Genomic DNA, 18,044 nt, shown 5'->3' with positions numbered 1-18,044 from the left:
CTAATCACAGTTTTAATCAGCAAAAAACCCCACACTGTTTGCTCATGACAGAGTCCGATCATCTGAGGGTAACAGGCTTTTAACACTGCAATAACTCTAATGAATACTTCTGCATGTATAACATTCATGTCTGTGTCACTCTGTGTTTCACTGCATGAAAACAAATGTAATATATCATTTCTGAAAGAAGCCTTTGTAGGCAGCAGAGTTAATTTTCTGGTACCAACCCATAATTCTTCCTCCCTTAGGCAGCACATATTTATATATTAAGGTTTGTAATGCTTGGCTGGCATATTATGAGCATAATGTATGATTTAAAAAGATTAAGTCCTGGGTTTGAGGGGAGTATGCAGCTTAAAGAGGGCTTTCTTTTTGATGATCATATAGTACACACACACACACACACACACACACACACACACACACACATATATATATATAACATGTTTGGAATCATGCATGATTTTCGTTCCACTTCTCACGTGTACACCACTTTGTGTTGGTCTTTCATGTGGAATTCCAATAAAATTGATTCATGTTTGTGGCTGTAATGTGACAAAATGTGGGAAAGTTCAAGGGGGCCGAATACTTTTGCAAGCCACTGTATTATTTGTAGACACAACGCAGGTTAACAGTTAAGTACCTTTTTATGCTTGAATGATTCATACATCAGTGTTAAGTGGCTTAAACAAAACTCGTGTTTCTTTGAAAATGGTCAGGTACAAGGGTACAAGGACAGGACTGGAAATGAGTGAAAAAGCAGCCAGGGCCAAACCTTTGAAAGACCTTCAGAAACCCTGGAGAACTATTGCTAAAGAGCAGTTTAATGAGGGGTGTGTGGCACAAGGGTTTTTCACAGTACTATATAATATAGCACTTAGAAATGCTTTCTTCCTGTAGCTCCCTTGGTGTGAAATAGCACACTTTGTGCATTTTTCCTGCACTGCAGTGCCAAAAACATGCATGCAAAACATGTTTTCAAGCTTGCCCTGTAAACATTCAACATGTTTGAATGTGCCATAGCGAATATGAAAAACGAAGAAAGCTGCATGAGCTGAGATATTGCACCCTCATCCAACCTTTGGGTGTGTTTCTGCCTGAAAATGCCGGTCATTCCTCTGCGTTTCTGTGAAAGTGGGTGATCTAAGATGGGAGCAAATGTCAAAGCAGATTCTGAGTACAGCCCCAGGGTTGTTACTTCACAGTCCGCACACATGGTGCTTTGGACAGCTTCCAGTATGAAATCAGGTCAGGATTTTCTGCTAGAAAACCCACCAAGTCAGCAAAAGAACTGGCCATAGCTGTATAAACAAAGCTTGGGCAGGACACAGACTAGCTCTACCTATTTTCTCCCTCAGTTTTATTACAGAAATTTGTCTAGTGTTTCTAAAGGTTTTTAGTTATTGGATCAACGGGCTGCCTGTCATGTTTATTTAAGGCGAACCTAACCTTCAGCACTGTTATCACTGTTAAATAGACCTTATCCCCTTTCAGATAATTTGGATTTACCATAGCATTGGCCGTGGGTGGGCGATGGTGGTGGGGGACTATCGGAGACCAAAGTGCTTCTCGGGACTAGAACCTCAACAGTAACACAAGTATCTTGGGATTCCACGTGTGCCGCCGCTGGGATGGTCTGAGTTCAGCCTTCTGATTGGACACACCTTTTTCTTGGTACACGCCTTCCCCATTTCCATCCATGTGGGGCGGGACCTGAGCTGCCTTTGCACCCATGATTGGCCCAGACTAAGCAAATTTACAGCTTTTGCTCGCCTGGTTCGAGGAGCAGGTCATAAAGATAGTTATAAATAGGACGCTCAACCGGTAAAACAAAATGAGCGTCGACATCCGAGAGGCCCGCGTTCCGTCACCGCTCCATGATCTTAGTGAGAAGGATGTTGCAGCAAGCGCTCAGAGTATCCGGCCGGAGCTCATTCCCGCTGGTCAAATTGATGGAGAGGTGGACTGAGGGTGCAGCAGCCGGTTCGGAGGGCACCAAGATGCAGGGAGTGAAGACGCTGAACGAGATGCCCGGGCCGTCGGTCACCAGCTTCGCCTGGGACTTGTTTGCCAAACGCGGTCTGTCACGCCTGCATGAGTTACAGGTAAGAAGATAAACACGAAAAAAAAAACAAAAAACCTGTATGAGATATTTACAATTATTGCACTTTTACTAAAAATATCCAAAGTGCACGTGTCGTCATTGTAGACTAAAAACGTGAGTGTATTATTCTGTGCAGGTGGTTCTTTTTACATAGAACAATGCAAGAACTTTGACTCCCCTCTCAATGTGACATTTATAAAATATCCTCTTAAATTATTTTGCTTTGCACATCCAGTCTATACCTCCTGCTTCAAGCTGTCTCTCACTTCAGTTTAAAATCTCTGTATCTACTGAGAGCTTTGCACTTCACTCTAAGCTGAATGAACTGTCCTTTGTCAACGTGACAGAGCGTGCCTATGTGAAGTGAATGCATCCTTAAAACAAATAACTAATAACTAGTGCATTAAAACGCCTGCAAGGCAAATACATCTCTGCAGTGAGCTCTAAACTGGAGGGAGGAGGGTGCCTCCAAAGGTGATGATTGCAGTGCCTTTACAACCTTTGTCTCATCTCCTAGCTGGAGGGAGTCCAGCGGTATGGACCTATGTGGAAGGCAAGCTTTGGTCCCATCCTGACAGTTCATGTGGCTGATCCATCGCTCATTGAGCAGATCCTGAGGCAGGAAGGCGAGCACCCAATGCGCTCCGATCTTTCCTCCTGGAAGGACTACAGGAAGCTGAGAGGTCATCACTATGGACTTTTGACAGCGTAAGCTTGCAGGAAAATCTTTCTGCTTTACTTCCTCCTCTTTTCCATTTTGTTTCTCATCAGATGATAAAGCTGAAGTAAATGTAATATTTGGCCATGCTCATTCAGTTCAAAAACTTTATACCACTCTTCTTTCAGCTTTCCTTCACTTACAGATAGAAAGAGCCACAACTTTAGCGTATGCAATCAGTATACAATGCAATACAGCAGTTAACTGAATTGTGTGCACAGCTGGAGCCACTGTATCAGTTTTTACATTAATGTGTGTGCGCGCATGTGTCTAGTGAGGGGGAGGAGTGGCAGACAGTGAGGAGTCTCCTGGGGAAACACATGCTGCGGCCGAAGGCAGTGGAAGCTTATGATAAAACCCTGAACAGTGTCGTCAGTGATCTCATTGCCAAACTTCGCCTCAGAAGACATCCTCAGGGCCTCGTCACCGACATCGCCAGCGAGTTCTATCGCTTCGGCCTCGAGGGTAAGGTTTCATGCCGTCTTAAGCATCTTCACAGGATGTACCATGCCACGTAAACGCTGTAATCAAATCCATCTGTATGCACAAATATTATGTCACATTGTTAACATTTTAAACACACATTCCTGTGCAGGCATGCCTTAATAACTCATGCTCATGTGCAGTTTACCATTCTGTCATCATTGTTATTGTACAGCTGGAGGGGAAAAAAGCATGTAACCATGTTTTGATGAGAAATGATGCATTGTTGATCTTACGCAATGATATAAATAGCTACACTGAAGCTCTTTTATAGTCACTTTTGCAGGAGTTAAATATAAATGCTGGATACTTGGAGCTGATGAAAGCTGCCAATATTTAAGTTTTCACTTTGCATGCAGACAGTATTATTTATTTAACTGTAACACCTTTAGTTAATAGGCATTTCTGATAAAGAGGCTAAAAACCTGGCAAATAAATGTCATGCATGGTCACCTCGGAAGCTTTCAGTAAAAAAAAAAAAAGAAAAAAGCCGCTAGTCATCGTTTCTTGCCTTCGTCATGAGCTTGGTTTTATTTGCTCTGGCAGGCATTTCTTCGGTCTTGTTCGAATCCAGAATTGGTTGCCTGGATCAGGTTGTTCCCGAAGACACAGAGCGTTTCATCCAATCTATCAACACCATGTTTGTGATGACGCTTCTTACCATGGCCATGCCCAGCTGGTTGCACCAGTTGTTCCCCAAACCCTGGAATATCTTTTGCCAGTGCTGGGACTACATGTTTGAGTTTGGTAAGCTATTTCTCACAGCACAACATTTTAAGCTTGGACAGAAAAATGTTTAGAGATGATTGTAGTGGTACTTTAAAATTAAAAGTGATAACAGAAACTACAAGCAGGCTGCAGTCTCCAAAAAAGCACTCGGTAAAATATTATATAAAATGCACAAGTAAAAACTAAATATAAGTCATATACCAGAGATGAGACTACAGGATATTACCGTATAAAGATGCTTCTGGCTGTACTCAAGCTGGAGATACGTTACACAAGCTGGCACTGCAATGTGGAACCAAGACAAACATGATGTTTCCACACTTGATGTTATTATTTTCCTTCTGCTCTCCTCTCTTGTCATTGGCTGCCGCCGGTTTCCACTTAGCCCTGGGTTGACATCCCACGCTCTCTCACACAGTACATTAAGACTCACAGAAGATCTGAGACATCAGACATGTTTTGACGTAATCGCACTGGTTCGAGCTAGATCGGCAAGAGGGAGATTAAAGTCTTTAACCTTCACGCACTTCAAGATCATCTGCGCTGAAACACGTGTAAATGTTAGTCATGAAATTGATACGTGGTTCTAGGGATTTTTTTTTTTTTTTTTTTTTTAAGAAGGGGAATTTGACCTCACTTTATTGAACCTGACACTGGAAAGTTAAAGACTTAACGCTCTGTGTCATCATCGCCATCGAGGGATAAATGTGTCATGGCTTATCTCCATGTATCTGCAGCAAAAGGTCACATTGACCAGCGTCTCTCTGCCGAAGCAGATAAGGTTGCCCGAGGAGAGAAAATAGAGGGCCGTTATCTCACCTACTTCCTGTCGCAGATGGGGCTGCCCATGAAGACAGTCTACAGCAACGTCACGGAGCTGCTCCTTGCAGGAGTTGACACAGTGAGAGTGGCTCCTTTGCCGTCTTCCTTTATCAGTTCCTGATTTTAGGCCAGCAAATGGTTAAAACCATCCGTCGCTCTGTTGTTTCAGATCTCCAGCACCATGTCCTGGTCTTTGTACGAGCTGTCCCGTCATCCAGATGTACAGGCCACTCTCCGGGCGGAGGTGTTGACTGTACTTGAAGGTCGAAAGATACCAGAGGCTGCCGATGTAGCTCAAATGCCTTTCCTGAAGGCCATAGTCAAAGAAGTGCTCAGGTATAACTCAAAAGGTTTCAGATATTTGAAGATGTTTTGAGATTTGAAATCAAATTTAGCTTACACTATTGTGTTTTGTTTTGTTTTCCTTATTTTTTTTTTAGGTTATACCCTGTTATTCCTGCTAATGCAAGGGTCATTCCAGAAAGAGACATCCAGGTTGGAGGCTACCTCATCCCAAAAAATGTGAGTTCACCATCTGACTCTAGCCAGTATCAAGTTGTAATGCTTCAGTTTTTCCATTATAGTCAAAAACCTATCTGACCAAAATAAAATTCCCTTTCAGACTTTGATTACCCTGTGCCACTTTGCAACATCGCGGGATCCAGGAGTGTTTGCAAACCCAAATCATTTCAATCCCTATCGATGGCTGAACAAAGACCAGACTTATCACCCATATGCCTCTGTGCCCTTCGGTGTGGGAAAACGCAGCTGCATAGGTCGCCGTATTGCTGAGCTGGAGCTCTACCTTGCTCTTGCCAGGGTGAGTTACAGCAATTTTTGTCTTTTTCTTGGTTTTTTTCTGTGTGTTTTTTCTTTTTTCATTTGCAATTAAACTCCGACTAAAATAAACAAACAAAAAAACCCTAAAAGCATTCTTAAAGAATATACAACCCCATTTACCCCCAAAATATTAGGAAACTGTAATAAAGACAACATGTCAAATATAGTATTGTAGTATTTCCAGTCCTTTCTGAAAACTTGTTACTTGCATCTGAATTTAAACTGAACATATTATATCACATATTTTAAAATTTTCACATTTGATATTTTGTCTTTGTACTATTTTAATTAATTATGGGGTAGAAAAGCCTTTCAAGTCTTTACTTTATTTTGTTTTTTACTTACATGTTACACTGCATCCCAACTTTTTGGGGGAAATTAGGTTGTACAGTGTATGTCAGCTTTTGGGAATGTATTTAATTAAGAAAAACACATTCTGTTACTTGGTGTTTGAACACAGTTTGTGTTGCAAGTAATTTACACAGCGTAGGATTTTGATAAATGTGTTAGAAGTTGTTCCCGCAAATCTTCTTACTCTATTATTTCTCTGAGTCATGTAAGGAATTGTAGATTTCAGGGTCACTACGCAGCACTTGATTGCTTTTCATTTCAGGCGCCCTGCGCTTAATCTGCTCTGTTTCTGATTTCATTAGATCATTTCAGAGTTCGAGGTGAAGCCGAACACAGAGGGAGCTTCTGTGAAGCCCATGACACGGACACTTCTAGTTCCTGAAAATGTCATCAGCCTGCAGTTTATTGAACGGTGACCTAATCTCCTGGAACTGATCAGTTACGTGCCTGTGAGCGGCAACAAGCAGGACAGAACAAGCAGGCGCCGTTATCGCGGTGTTATATTTCAGAGCGGGCCTTCAGCCTTCATCCCAACTAACCAAAGCCCTTCTCACCTGCAGCCTGCAGGCGGACATTTGGAGAAGGACAGATGGATGAAGGGTAAGGGCTGATGGATTATTACAGAGGCATTATCAACTGGGAGAAGGGTAACGTCCAGTTTTATCAAAAGGTGCTCATTTGTGCAAAGGCCAGACCCAAAGAAGGGATCTTCTGTCTGTCGTCTGTTCCATCTGCTGTGCGGTACAATTCATGCAAACTTTGGGCAAAATCTGGGCCGGTGTGGAAAACGGATTGAGAAAGGAGGAGTGGGGAGAGAGTTGAAAGATAGACAGTAAGGAAATGAAATCTGACATTTGCGCCTCGCCTGACATGTGTGCCCTCGCTACTCGTCCTTCATTTGATCTTTTTAGTCATTGCCGCATTTCTTGGAATTTGACAGAAATTAGTTTCCCTGAATTTGGTAACCGTCTCTTAAATCTGATTATGAACTGTGATCGTGCACGCTCGTAGATACGTGGTATCTGCAGTTTCCTGCGTGTCCTGATTGTGCAAATATTTCAAGAGTTTCTATGTACGTCCAGAACATCATGAGTCGCAGAGAGTCTTGCACACGGAAGAAAGAAAAATCTACAGAGGTGTCCGTAAACATGATTGTCAGTATGTTGATTGAACTGTGTTTTTAAAGGTGCTTTTATGGTGCAAAAACCTCTAGTGATGGGTTCCTTAAAAAAAGGCAGCTGCTAAGATTATGCTTGTGTATGAATATATAATGCCACTAAAATCCAAAAATAGGCCACTCTGTACTGTTTTAAAATTCTTCAATACTGTCTTTAGTTCACTGGCAAAGCTTATCTATTTTTTTATTTTATTTTTTTATACATCTAAACATGAAAGATATTACATCATTTTGTAAGTAATAAGCTTCATGATCTGAACTTTGTATTTATTCTAATTTATCGCATTTGGAAACTGTCACTGTAAATGTCAAACGGTTTCACGATGAATCTCTGCCTACTGTTTACACCATGTGTTTCTTTATGTGATGCCTTTGTGTCTCGTTAAAGAAAATATCTCCCTCCATCATCATCCACAGCACCATCAGACTAGGGCTCAGGTCAACCAAGCATGTTTTACATGGACCACACGTTTTCTACAAATGTTTGCATAAAATAATGCTGGGTATCAAAGTTCCTGTGTGACATGACAGTGTAAACTGCTGTGCAGCTGCTGTGACTCAATAGCTTGGACCACATTGCTGCCAAGCACAACCTCAACCACTGTCATGTGTTTTATAGGTATGTGCTTCAGTTATTACAGTTGTGGTCACAGGTTTACTCATCATGGGCATGAGCTGTTCTTTTTCCATAATTCCACCATAATCAAAAATGAATGGGGCTGTACATGTATATTTGAGCGTGCATGTATATTTTTGACCTTGTGGGTATTAGAGAGAATCCAAAATAAATCCAAACTTGTACACAGTGTTCTTGTTTTTAAACAACATGTACGATGATGATTCCACCCAGGAAAAAGAACAATTCAAAGAAATCATTGGCCCCAAATAACCATGACATTCAAGTGTGTTCTTGACCTCAAATCTATATTTTGCTATAGATAAATGGATATGGAAGAATCTGTGTGAATACTGTGATACAGTATCTGTTCTGCCAGGCCATGCAGATGACATAAATGCTGCAACTTATACCCTGTAGTGAGTACATTTTCAAAAGTGCCAGAAATACCATAAAACTCTTCTGGAAACGTTTTAAAGTGTCTGCTGGGAAAAGGACCAATGAGGCGTGGTGTATTAGATACAAAAGTATCAAATTACAATATTAAAACTGCTGGGCTGGTCACTACATTTACCTGGTGGACAAGATGTTTTTTCATGAAGCTGCATAATTACATTCAAATGTGGATTTTATTCACTTTTACACATATGGGGATTCACTTTGCCGGTTACATCTATAATAGAGAAGAAGTTTTAAAAAAAAGTTACGTTTCAAATACTTACGACGTGCATTGTTCTGACAGATGAATATTCAGAGTTAGGCACTGTAATACAATATGTTAAAGATAACGGAGGCCACTGTTACTTTAGCCCGGATGGCGGCGGTGTTGCGAACAGCGGGTGAGCTAGACAGGAAGAAAACAACTGTCTAGCCAAACGGCTATTGCTAACGAGGCAAGCGTCAAGTAAGCGAGTTAGCCATGTAGCCGAAGCAACGAGGGATTTACAAAGAGAAATACTGGACTATAATAACTTAATCTTTTCCTTTAAAGACACAACGAAGGGGGACAGTGTGGGAAGGTGAGTGGCAAAACAGCGTAACTTGTTACTTTAACTCGTTAATAATCAAAGCTAGCAGTTAGCTTAGCTAATGTTAGCTAGCCAACACAAACCAACGGTCATTTAAATCAAATTACGCTTGTTAGCTAAACAGACCTTAGTGTGTTGCTTTCTGAGAGAGAGGTTTGTTATAGATATCAAATTGTTATTTAATATAACGTTCTGAAGGCAGCAATAGATGGCATTTGTTTACATGTCAACAAAGGCCCCTCAAAGCTAGCTAACTTGTTAGTCGTTAATTCCCCTGACTCCTATAAGCAACAACAAAAACAGCAATAATAATATTAGTCAGTTTTATACACAATTGTGAATTTAAACTATTAATAAAACATTTATCCTGTAATCTGTGTGCCCGGAGTAACTTTCGGTTTACGTCTGGAGTTATACTTTTATTGTTATTCCAGTGTTAATAAAATGCTTAATATCATGGCGTTTGAATTTTGTGAAAACCTACCAGAGGAACCCGCAGTTCATCGCAAATGTAAAGAAACCTTTACAGACAACAGCATATTTAAAGTTTAGCGACTCTGTGAAACAAAGTGTTGCTGAGAAACGTTTTAACTCTTTCTTGCTTTGTTTCCTGACGCATTTGAACAGATGCAGGCTGGTGAACCTGTGGTTGGCACCTCGATGGGAGTAGGTGGTGCTCAGAGTCGGTCAGAGGATGAAGAGTCACTTGGAGTAAAAGACCTGAAAAGGACAGCAACACAAGCATTTGGCAGTGGTGTTCCCAAACGCAGAAGTTCATCCAGGTTTGATATCTACTAATGTATATTTCATTATTTCAGTCAGGGTGGTATTCCAGCATAATTAGCAGGAAGAAATGAACCTTCGTTTTCTATGCTGATGGTGTTTCAGTACTGTGCTTTGTTTTGTTTTTTTCCCTGGTTAATCTTTAAATTTTTAAAGAACCACTTTATTATCACAATTTGTTTAGGTCAATAAAGCGAAAAAAGTTTGACGATGAGCTAGTGGAAAGCAGTCTTGTGAAGTCATCCAGTAGAGTCAAAGGTCCACCCGTAATGGAGCCTGTGCGCTGTTCGGGGAGTGAGCCTTCCTCAAGTGAGAAAAAAAAGGTAAATAAGACCAACAAATCCACAGATTATTGAGTGAATTCACATTAAAGATGATAAATATGCACATTTTTTATGATTCTCTCTCTTTTCTTATTCCCCCCCCTTATGATGCTTTTTCAGGTAACAAAATCAGGAGCAACTCTTACACCATCTCTGACAATGGTACTAAACCCTGCACCTTTAACCAAAAGAGTTAAGAAAAGCAAGCAGCCTTTACATATTACTAAAGACTTGGGCCGATGGAAACCCACAGATGATCTGCTGCTTATAAATGCAGTGTTGCAGGTGAGCTACCAAAAAGAAGATTATTGTCAAAAAGGTTGTCCTGAATTAGCTCAAAGGAGCTGCTTTGTTTAATGGCTTTGACTGTCAGTGTATGATCTAATGTGTATTGATTCATGGTATCTTGTGTGGTATTCTGTGTTTGTCTGTAGACCACTGACTTAACGTCTGTTCATCTGGGGGTCAAGTTCAGCTGTCGTTTCACTTTGCGTGAAATTAAAGAGCGGTGGTACGCTTTGCTCTACGATCCCGTCATCTCAAAGTAAGACGCCTAGCATCTGTTGTTGACTCTGACTGGGTTTTTACAGTCTCCCAGTCCTGCATATCTCCATATGCTTTATTACACTTGTGTGTTTGAGTCATCTTTTAAGCACATTCTTGGTTTTGTGTGTCTTATTTAGGCTGGCATGGCAGGCCATGCGGCAGCTTCACCCAGAAGCAATTGCAGCAATCCAAAGCAAAGCTCTCTTCAGTCAGGCTGAGGAGGCACTGCTGGCCAAGATTGGTTCAGTAAGTTATATTGAGTGGGCTATCATGTATATTCTATTATAAGTGCTCCACAGGGAAAATGCATTCCCAGTTAAGGTCACTTTTTAATGGCTCATAATTGTGAGATTTCACCTGGATTGGAATGAAACTCATTATTACTGTACATATTGGACTGTTGTATTCACACACAGTGTTGTGTTATGTTTCTCTCTAAACAGACCAGTCAGCCTAAACTGGACGTGTTTCAGGAGCTTTTAAGTAAGCACCCTAATGTCTTTCACCCATCTCGCAGTCCCAAGAGCCTACTGGTGCACTGGCAGCTGCTCAAGCAGTACTACCTACTGGACGACCAGAGTGGTGAGTTTAGTTTCCCGGAGGATCCATTCAAATTCCTGTTGACAGTTTGAGTATTGAGCAGCTGGAAAACCATACAAGTATAACTCATGTCAACATTGGATGCATTGATCATCTTTGTGGCTTTGTGAGATTTGCAATGTAAACATTTTAATAGAGGAGAGGAGGTTGTTTGGACATAAGATAGCAAGCAGTTACTCAAACAGTGTTTTGAAAGATGAATGTTATAATTTCCTCCCAATAAAACTACTGAGAATTAACTTGACATACCTGGTTGTTCTCTAAAATATGTATGAAAGAAAAAAAAACTGTTAAAAACATCTTACCTGTGACTATGTTTTGCAGTACAGCCCCTCCCGAAAGGTGACCAAGTTCTCAACTTCTCCGACGCCGAGCAGATGGTTGATGATGTAAAATTAAAGTAAGTCAGACATTCACTTCAGCGTTCAGCAAATTTTTACTGCTTGTAACATTTCCGGTCATGCTAAAGGACATTACATGCTATATTTTTCCAAATTTTTAAAAAGCATTGCATTTCCATGACTTCAGGGCACCTATAAGTTGTTCTGTTGCTTTTCACACAGGGACAGCAGAGATGAAGTGTTGGAACATGGTAAGTAATTTGCTTACGACGGAAATTCAGTTAATCTTGCACATCACACATCACCTTTATTCACATTAAAAGAAGAAGAGACAGGAGAGGTCACTGTGGATTACTGTGATTTAGGAAATAGTGGATTTTCTAATGTTCTTCTGGGTTCAAAGTGGTCCATATGTCAGTTTGTCCATGAGATGATACTGAACAGTAGACTGACCCTGATGCACCCATTGAAGTGTGAGTGTGTCTGTGATAGTTGGAAAGCACTGAAAAGCATGAGACAGCACTGTAAATGGGTGTATTTGGGTTGTAATGAAAAGTGCATTGAGTGTTCACTTCAGAAAGAAATGTACTATAAAAGCACCGGTCCATTTACAATTTACCAACCCATTTAATCTGTGAATGTCAAAAGAAGCTCAGATCACTTATTATCAATGTGAGCTGAAGTCAAATTCCAGATCAGATGCGTTTTGTTCCAGTAGTTCTTTATTGCAGATAATTTGTTTTTCCTTGTTAATTACCTGGAATTAAAATGTCTTAATGTATCCGTCTGTAGATGACATGGACGTAAACCTCTGGTTATATTAATATTTACATGAACTTCCTTTCTCCTGAAACCTGTTAAACCTAAGCAGGTTTAGCAAACACTGATGTCTGATTTGGCAACCAAAGGTTGTGAACAACAATGTCATTGTTAAAGAGCTAGACTAAATATTTATTCAGCTGTAAATTAAGAACAGAGATGGCAATATAGATCAAACTGATAAGACAGATAGGTAATGTGCAGAGGAAAAAAACAGCATCATGTAATTAATTAATCTAAACACACTGCAGAGTTTGAATGGTGTAACTTAAATGCTCTTAAAACTAGATCAATAAAGACTCTGGTTCAAACTACATTTAGTCAAGTATTCAAATGTTCAAAAGTCTTTTTTAGCTGCACTAAGCATGCACTAAAACACTAAAAACAGTCAGCCAAAGTCTGAAATATTACATAATCTGAACCATTTACATAATCTTCTTGATATCTAGGACAGGAATGTTCCATCAGTATGCCCTGCCAGAGCATGAGAAATTATCATTCATGTATTTTGCTCTTTTTCATTCAGACTTTTTAATTATTCATTGATTGTGCTGATGTGCAGCAAATGTAAAAAGTTAAGGGGAACTCATTGGCTCATTAGTCAACCTGGCTGTTCACTTAATGCGCTTGGATGCATTGGGGCATTACAAAAGCCATTGTGTAGATTTATTCTGAATCCACAATGTGTATCTTTGAATGTCAGGACATTGCTATGTTCTGACCAGGGATCCTAAAAGCTGCGTCATTACTATGAGTAGGCATTGGATAAGAAACTGATGTCTAAAAGGAACTAAAAGGAATTCTGCTGTTGACATCTGTTTGTTTTAATGTCCTCTGTATGGATGGGGAAGTTCACACTGCTGCGTCAGGGGTTGAGTTTAAGTTCACAGTGACTCACTGGAAACTGACTCAGAGTAATCTCAGTTGCTCACCACACTTTTTTTTCTTTCAGAGCTGATGATTTCAGACCGTCACCAGAAAAGAGAAATCAGACAGCTGGAGCAGGAGTTGCCTCGTTGGCAGGTTCTTGTGGACAGTATCACAGGTTACTTAAGCTTTCATTCATAAAGTGCAAATGAAAGCCTTTATATTTGTTTATGTTCTGAGGAATGCAGAACTTATTTGTGTGCATATGTTTTTATTTTGTTTTCGGGGTTTCAGGGATGAGCATGCCTGACTTTGACAACCAGACACTTGCAGCATTACGTGGAAGAATGGTACGCTACCTTATGAGATCAAGAGAGGTAAGTAATCTTTCAATAATAGAAACAAGGGCTAAAGAGAAAATATGCTTAAGGAAGATGTTTGTTAGAAAATGTCAAGTAACTGTAAAAGAAAATCTTTTTTTTCTTTTTGTTGGAGTATGATACATTTTTTTTTTTGTTTAACCCGTATTCACACAGATTACATTAGGCAGAGCAACCAAGGACAAACAGATCGATGTAGATCTGTCGCTAGAGGGGCCTGCTTGGAAAATCTCAAGAAAACAAGGTAACTTAGCATTTTCTTGAACAACACCATGTCGTTTCATCATTTTCTTTCTTTTTTTCCTAAGTCCAGTCACGCACACATCACTGTTAGTCCCTTCATTTGGATTTTGGCCAAATGCATGCATAAAGAAAGCAATGACAAGTATAGCTTGTCTTCATGGCTTATCCAGTAACCATTTAGAGACTCTGAAATCGCACCATTCCTTCTTGTTGGAAGTTGTCATGGACAGATTAATAGATAAGGTCAGGCAGGATTTTCCATGGATTATGATGTTTACAGATAACACTGTGATCTGTAGTGGGAGCAGTTGGAAGAGAGCCTGAAAAGGTAGAGGAGAAAAGCAGAATGAAAGTCGGTAGAAACAAAACAGAAAATGTGTGTAAATGACAGGGAGAGAGTTGGAAAGGTGAAGATGCAACGAGTAGAGAGTGCGAAGGTAGATGAGTATAAATACCTGAGGTCAACCATCCAAAGCAACAGACAGTAGGGCTGCTCGATTATGGCAAAAATGATAATCACGATTATTTTCACTGAAATTGAGATCACGATTATTTGACGATATTTATTTAACCCTTTAAGACCTACTATAGAACCAAGTCCACCAGAGCTTATATTATTTTTTTACATGCTGTAGTGCCATTTGTGGGAGCATTTCAAGTTGCTATACATCAATACAACTGTTATAGCCCATATTTTAATAATATGTATGCATTAAGTCCATAGTAATTACATAAATTGCAAAAAAGTGCAATAAACTACAAAAAAAATTGAAAATCGCTTTTGTTTTGTTTACATATATTTCTACTTGGAGAAATTTAAGAGGCTTATCCCTCAAAACTTTAAATACAATAAAGTTGCAAAAAATAGTTTCCCACCACAGGAAATTTATTTTGAGTGTCTTCATAGTTTTATTTTGGAGATACAGCAATTTTTATATACTGCAGGAAAAACAAAAAACAATCCTATGATGCAAATTTGCAAAGAAAACAGCATGTGCATCATTTCACTGTGGGAAGTGTTACGAACAGCTGATAGGAACGGCAAAGCGTGTTTCTGGAATATTATGTTTTTGTTCCTGCAAGCGCTTTTTATGCAATTTTTGCAAAGCTATATGTGGAAGGAAACCGTGACCGAGGACAAGCTGATGGCATCAGATGTAAGTACAACTCCTCCGGTTTCATATGCAAAACAAATTATTGCGCTAGCTTACACGGTTCAGGTTCTACAGGGATTTAAAAATAGTTACGCAAAACGGAGCGTGCTGCTCTGACCGGCTTTAAAGGGTTAACAATGACTTTAAAAAAATAATATAAAATAGTGTGCAACACCACTGAAGTTTTTTTTTTTTTAAACTCTCTTTTCAACCAACGGCAGTCACTCTCCAAATAACTTCTGCTTAGCTTTCCGAGCTTCCCTCGGGTCCTCTTAATCAGCGGTCTCCAACCTTTTTTGCGCCACGGACCGGTTTATGCCCAACAATATTTTCACGGACCGGCCTTTAAGGTGTCGCAGATAAATTAGGGAGGGCCTAATAATCGGCTCAGTCATTTTTAATGATCGTTGAAAGCCCAGATCGTAATCGTGATTAAAATTCGATTAATTGAGCAGCCCTAACAGACAGTGCAGAAGAGAGTGCAGGCAGAGTGGAATGGGTAGAAACTAGTATCAGGTTATTTGTGACAGATGGATGGCAGCAAGAGTGCAAGGGAAGATTTACATCATGGTACTGAGACCTGTTGGGATGTATGGTAACAGGAGGTCAGTTTGGAGGTGGCAGAGTTGAAGATGTTAAGATTGTTATTCGTCGTGACCATGCTGCTGCTCGGTTCCTCACAGGCACCTGAAAAAGACATCAGGTCTCACCTGTTTTAGCTGCTTGGCAGTAAGGTTCAGAATCTATTTCAGATCATCTTGTTTGCCTACAAAAGCCATAGTGATTTGACTCACTCATTAAATCTCTGACCTCTTACACCCCCGATCAGCTTCCAGGTCATTCTTGTCTGCTGATCCGATGCTTCTGACTGTCCCTTGCTCTGGAGTTAAACTCAGAGGAGACTGTTCTCTGTGCTTCTCTGTGCTGTGGAACAGCATTTCTCTCACAGTCAAATCTGCTCCCTTCCCTCTGTCTGATTGCTCATTGTGTCTCCTGTGCTTTTTACAGCCATGATTATTGATGTTTCTCACCCACATGTATCTATTTATTGGACATGGACATGTGCAGAGGAAGGATTATAGATGTATTGGTCAAAGGATATTGAATATGGAGCTGCCAGGTAGAAGGAAAAGAGGAGGAGCACAAAAGATTCATGGATTTAATGAACTAGGACATGCAGAGGGTTCGTGTGACAGAGAAGGATGTTAGGGAACGGGTGAGATGGAAGCAGATAATATACTTCTGTGACCCTTAAAGGGAGCAGCTGAAAACAGAAGAAGAAGAACTGAATCATTCTTTTGACAAATGGAAGCATCAGTTTGTCTGGTTAAATTTTAGTGTTTCAGCTTGCAGAGGTCGATCAGATGTACTTGATGTTTACTGTTTGTTTTGCCAGGAATTATTAAGTTGAAGAACAATGGAGACTTCTTCATTGCCAATGAGGGCAGGCGGCCTATTTACATAGATGGCAGACCGGTCCTGTCAGGCAACAAGTGGAAATTAAATAATAACTCAGTGGTGGAGGTAATGTCAGAATCTTAACCAAGTTGTTTATTATTCATATTAAACGGCTGTTTAATCTTTTATTCTTGCTTAAATAACCTGTCTGTTTCTTCAGATTGCAGGTCTTCGCTTCGTGTTTCTTATTAATCTGGATCTCATCTCTCTAATAAAAGCTGAAGCAGCCAAGATGACACAACAGTGATCGTCAGCCTTGCAGCTGCAGAATCGGCCTATGGCAGCAGAGCATGTCATATCAGGCAGTCTGCTCAACACTGGTTACAGGTGCTCTTGTGAGGCATTGTAGTGCTTCGAGGGGATAGGACTGACAATGGCCTTCTCACCCCTCAGCCTGAAATGTGATTTTCACACAGGCTTCAGCTAAATCCTGGAGCACGACAGCAACAGGTTTTTACTTGGTGTGTGGATATTTTATGTTGTATGTAATGTAGACATTCTCACAGAGCCTCGCTTTTTCCAGCTTTTCACAATATTGTATTTAAATTCTGTAGTAAAACTTTTTCAAATTAATAAACTTGTATACACAATGAATGTCTGGCTGTTTGAATATTAAATTTTGCATGTTCCCAAAAAAGAAAAAAACAGTTTTGGACGAAACAAACTTGCAAAGAAATCTGTTTGTAAATAAGAAGTTAATAGAAAAACATCTGAAAACACTGAATATTGACTTTACACAAGATGACTCGAGGTATAAGTCCACTATATCTTTTGACTGAGACTCTTTATATGCTTATTTAGCATGCATGCATGCATGATGAAGCATACTGACGGAAAATGAACTCCCTGTTTAACTTAGACACTTTAAGTGCTGAACACCACTAAAGTGTCTGAGAGCACCAGTGATCGCTAGTTCGGCTTTTCAAATTAAAAAGGTAATGCATGTGAGCAAAACTGAGTGTATTACGTTGTTCCTCTTGGGCTGAGTGCCTTTAACTTAAGTTTAATCAGTTTTATTCCATCATCTCAACAGTAAGAAAGATTTTACTAAACTATAACAGTGAGGTCAATGCACGGATTGGGAGAATTTGAGGGGAAAATTATTTATGGCCTTTGCTCTTCCTGTGTGATATTAGTCTGTTAGTCTGCAACAGCTTTATTTGTTGTATAAGAGGCGCCCTGCAGGCCTTTGCCCTGTTCTTCTGTTTAACTAAGCTTAATATGCCTTAATTAGGCTAAAATATTGTTTGCTCACAAAACTAATTTCATTCTCTATTATTAATTTATTAATCCTAGAGGAAGTTATCTTGCCTAACATTCAGTTACTGTAGGATGGAGTAGAGTCATTAACTTTTACATTAAACTTTATTTTCACCATAGAGCTTTGTTGAATGACAACGAGTAATGAGGCATGAATAGTCAATGGTCTTCCCAAAATACATACCAAGTGCATTTAAAGGACTGACAAAATAACACATTTCATTAAACTGACAGCATGTCAGTACAGGTTTAACCATCCTGCTCTGATTTGTTCGAGATGAATTTTAAAGAACCAGAAAATCCAGATTCCTCTCAAGTGTCACCCTTTTTGTTACCAAAGTGCTGAAGTATTAAGACACGAGGAGTACATTTGACCAGTAGATGGCACTAGAAAGCCAACCA

General features: G+C 40.0%; 2 protein-coding genes across 2 annotated transcripts; both read left to right on the top strand.

The window, feature by feature from the left end:
- The first annotated feature begins 1,542 nt into the window (after positions 1 to 1,542).
- On the top strand, positions 1,543 to 8,025 carry cyp27b1 (cytochrome P450, family 27, subfamily B, polypeptide 1). The gene is made up of 9 exons (XM_085273773.1): positions 1,543 to 2,105; positions 2,622 to 2,812; positions 3,097 to 3,287; positions 3,852 to 4,052; positions 4,772 to 4,935; positions 5,026 to 5,192; positions 5,297 to 5,378; positions 5,479 to 5,676; positions 6,350 to 8,025. The coding sequence occupies exons 1-9, from the start codon at positions 1,878 to 1,880 to the stop codon at positions 6,461 to 6,463; spliced, it is 1,536 nt and encodes a 511-aa protein (XP_085129899.1). The 5' UTR covers positions 1,543 to 1,877; the 3' UTR covers positions 6,464 to 8,025.
- Positions 8,026 to 8,399: 374 nt separating this feature from the next.
- mcrs1 (microspherule protein 1) lies at positions 8,400 to 16,972 on the top strand. The gene is made up of 14 exons (XM_085273775.1): positions 8,400 to 8,859; positions 9,496 to 9,650; positions 9,836 to 9,974; positions 10,095 to 10,259; positions 10,409 to 10,518; positions 10,658 to 10,766; positions 10,964 to 11,102; positions 11,445 to 11,520; positions 11,684 to 11,712; positions 13,233 to 13,325; positions 13,442 to 13,524; positions 13,684 to 13,771; positions 16,321 to 16,448; positions 16,543 to 16,972. Exons 2-14 carry the CDS (start codon positions 9,496 to 9,498, stop codon positions 16,627 to 16,629), a joined length of 1,401 nt encoding a protein of 466 aa, XP_085129901.1. The 5' UTR covers positions 8,400 to 8,859; the 3' UTR covers positions 16,630 to 16,972.
- Positions 16,973 to 18,044: the final 1,072 nt, after the last annotated feature.

This window comes from Mchenga conophoros, linkage group LG5 (genome assembly GCF_057382185.1).
Source record: "Mchenga conophoros isolate Kocher_MC1m ecotype Shallow Benthic linkage group LG5, M_conophoros_male_GT1.1, whole genome shotgun sequence".
Lineage (NCBI taxonomy): Eukaryota > Metazoa > Chordata > Actinopteri > Cichliformes > Cichlidae > Mchenga > Mchenga conophoros.
The sequence above is the reverse complement of the archived record's forward strand: the minus strand, read 5'-3'. Positions and strand labels throughout refer to the sequence as shown.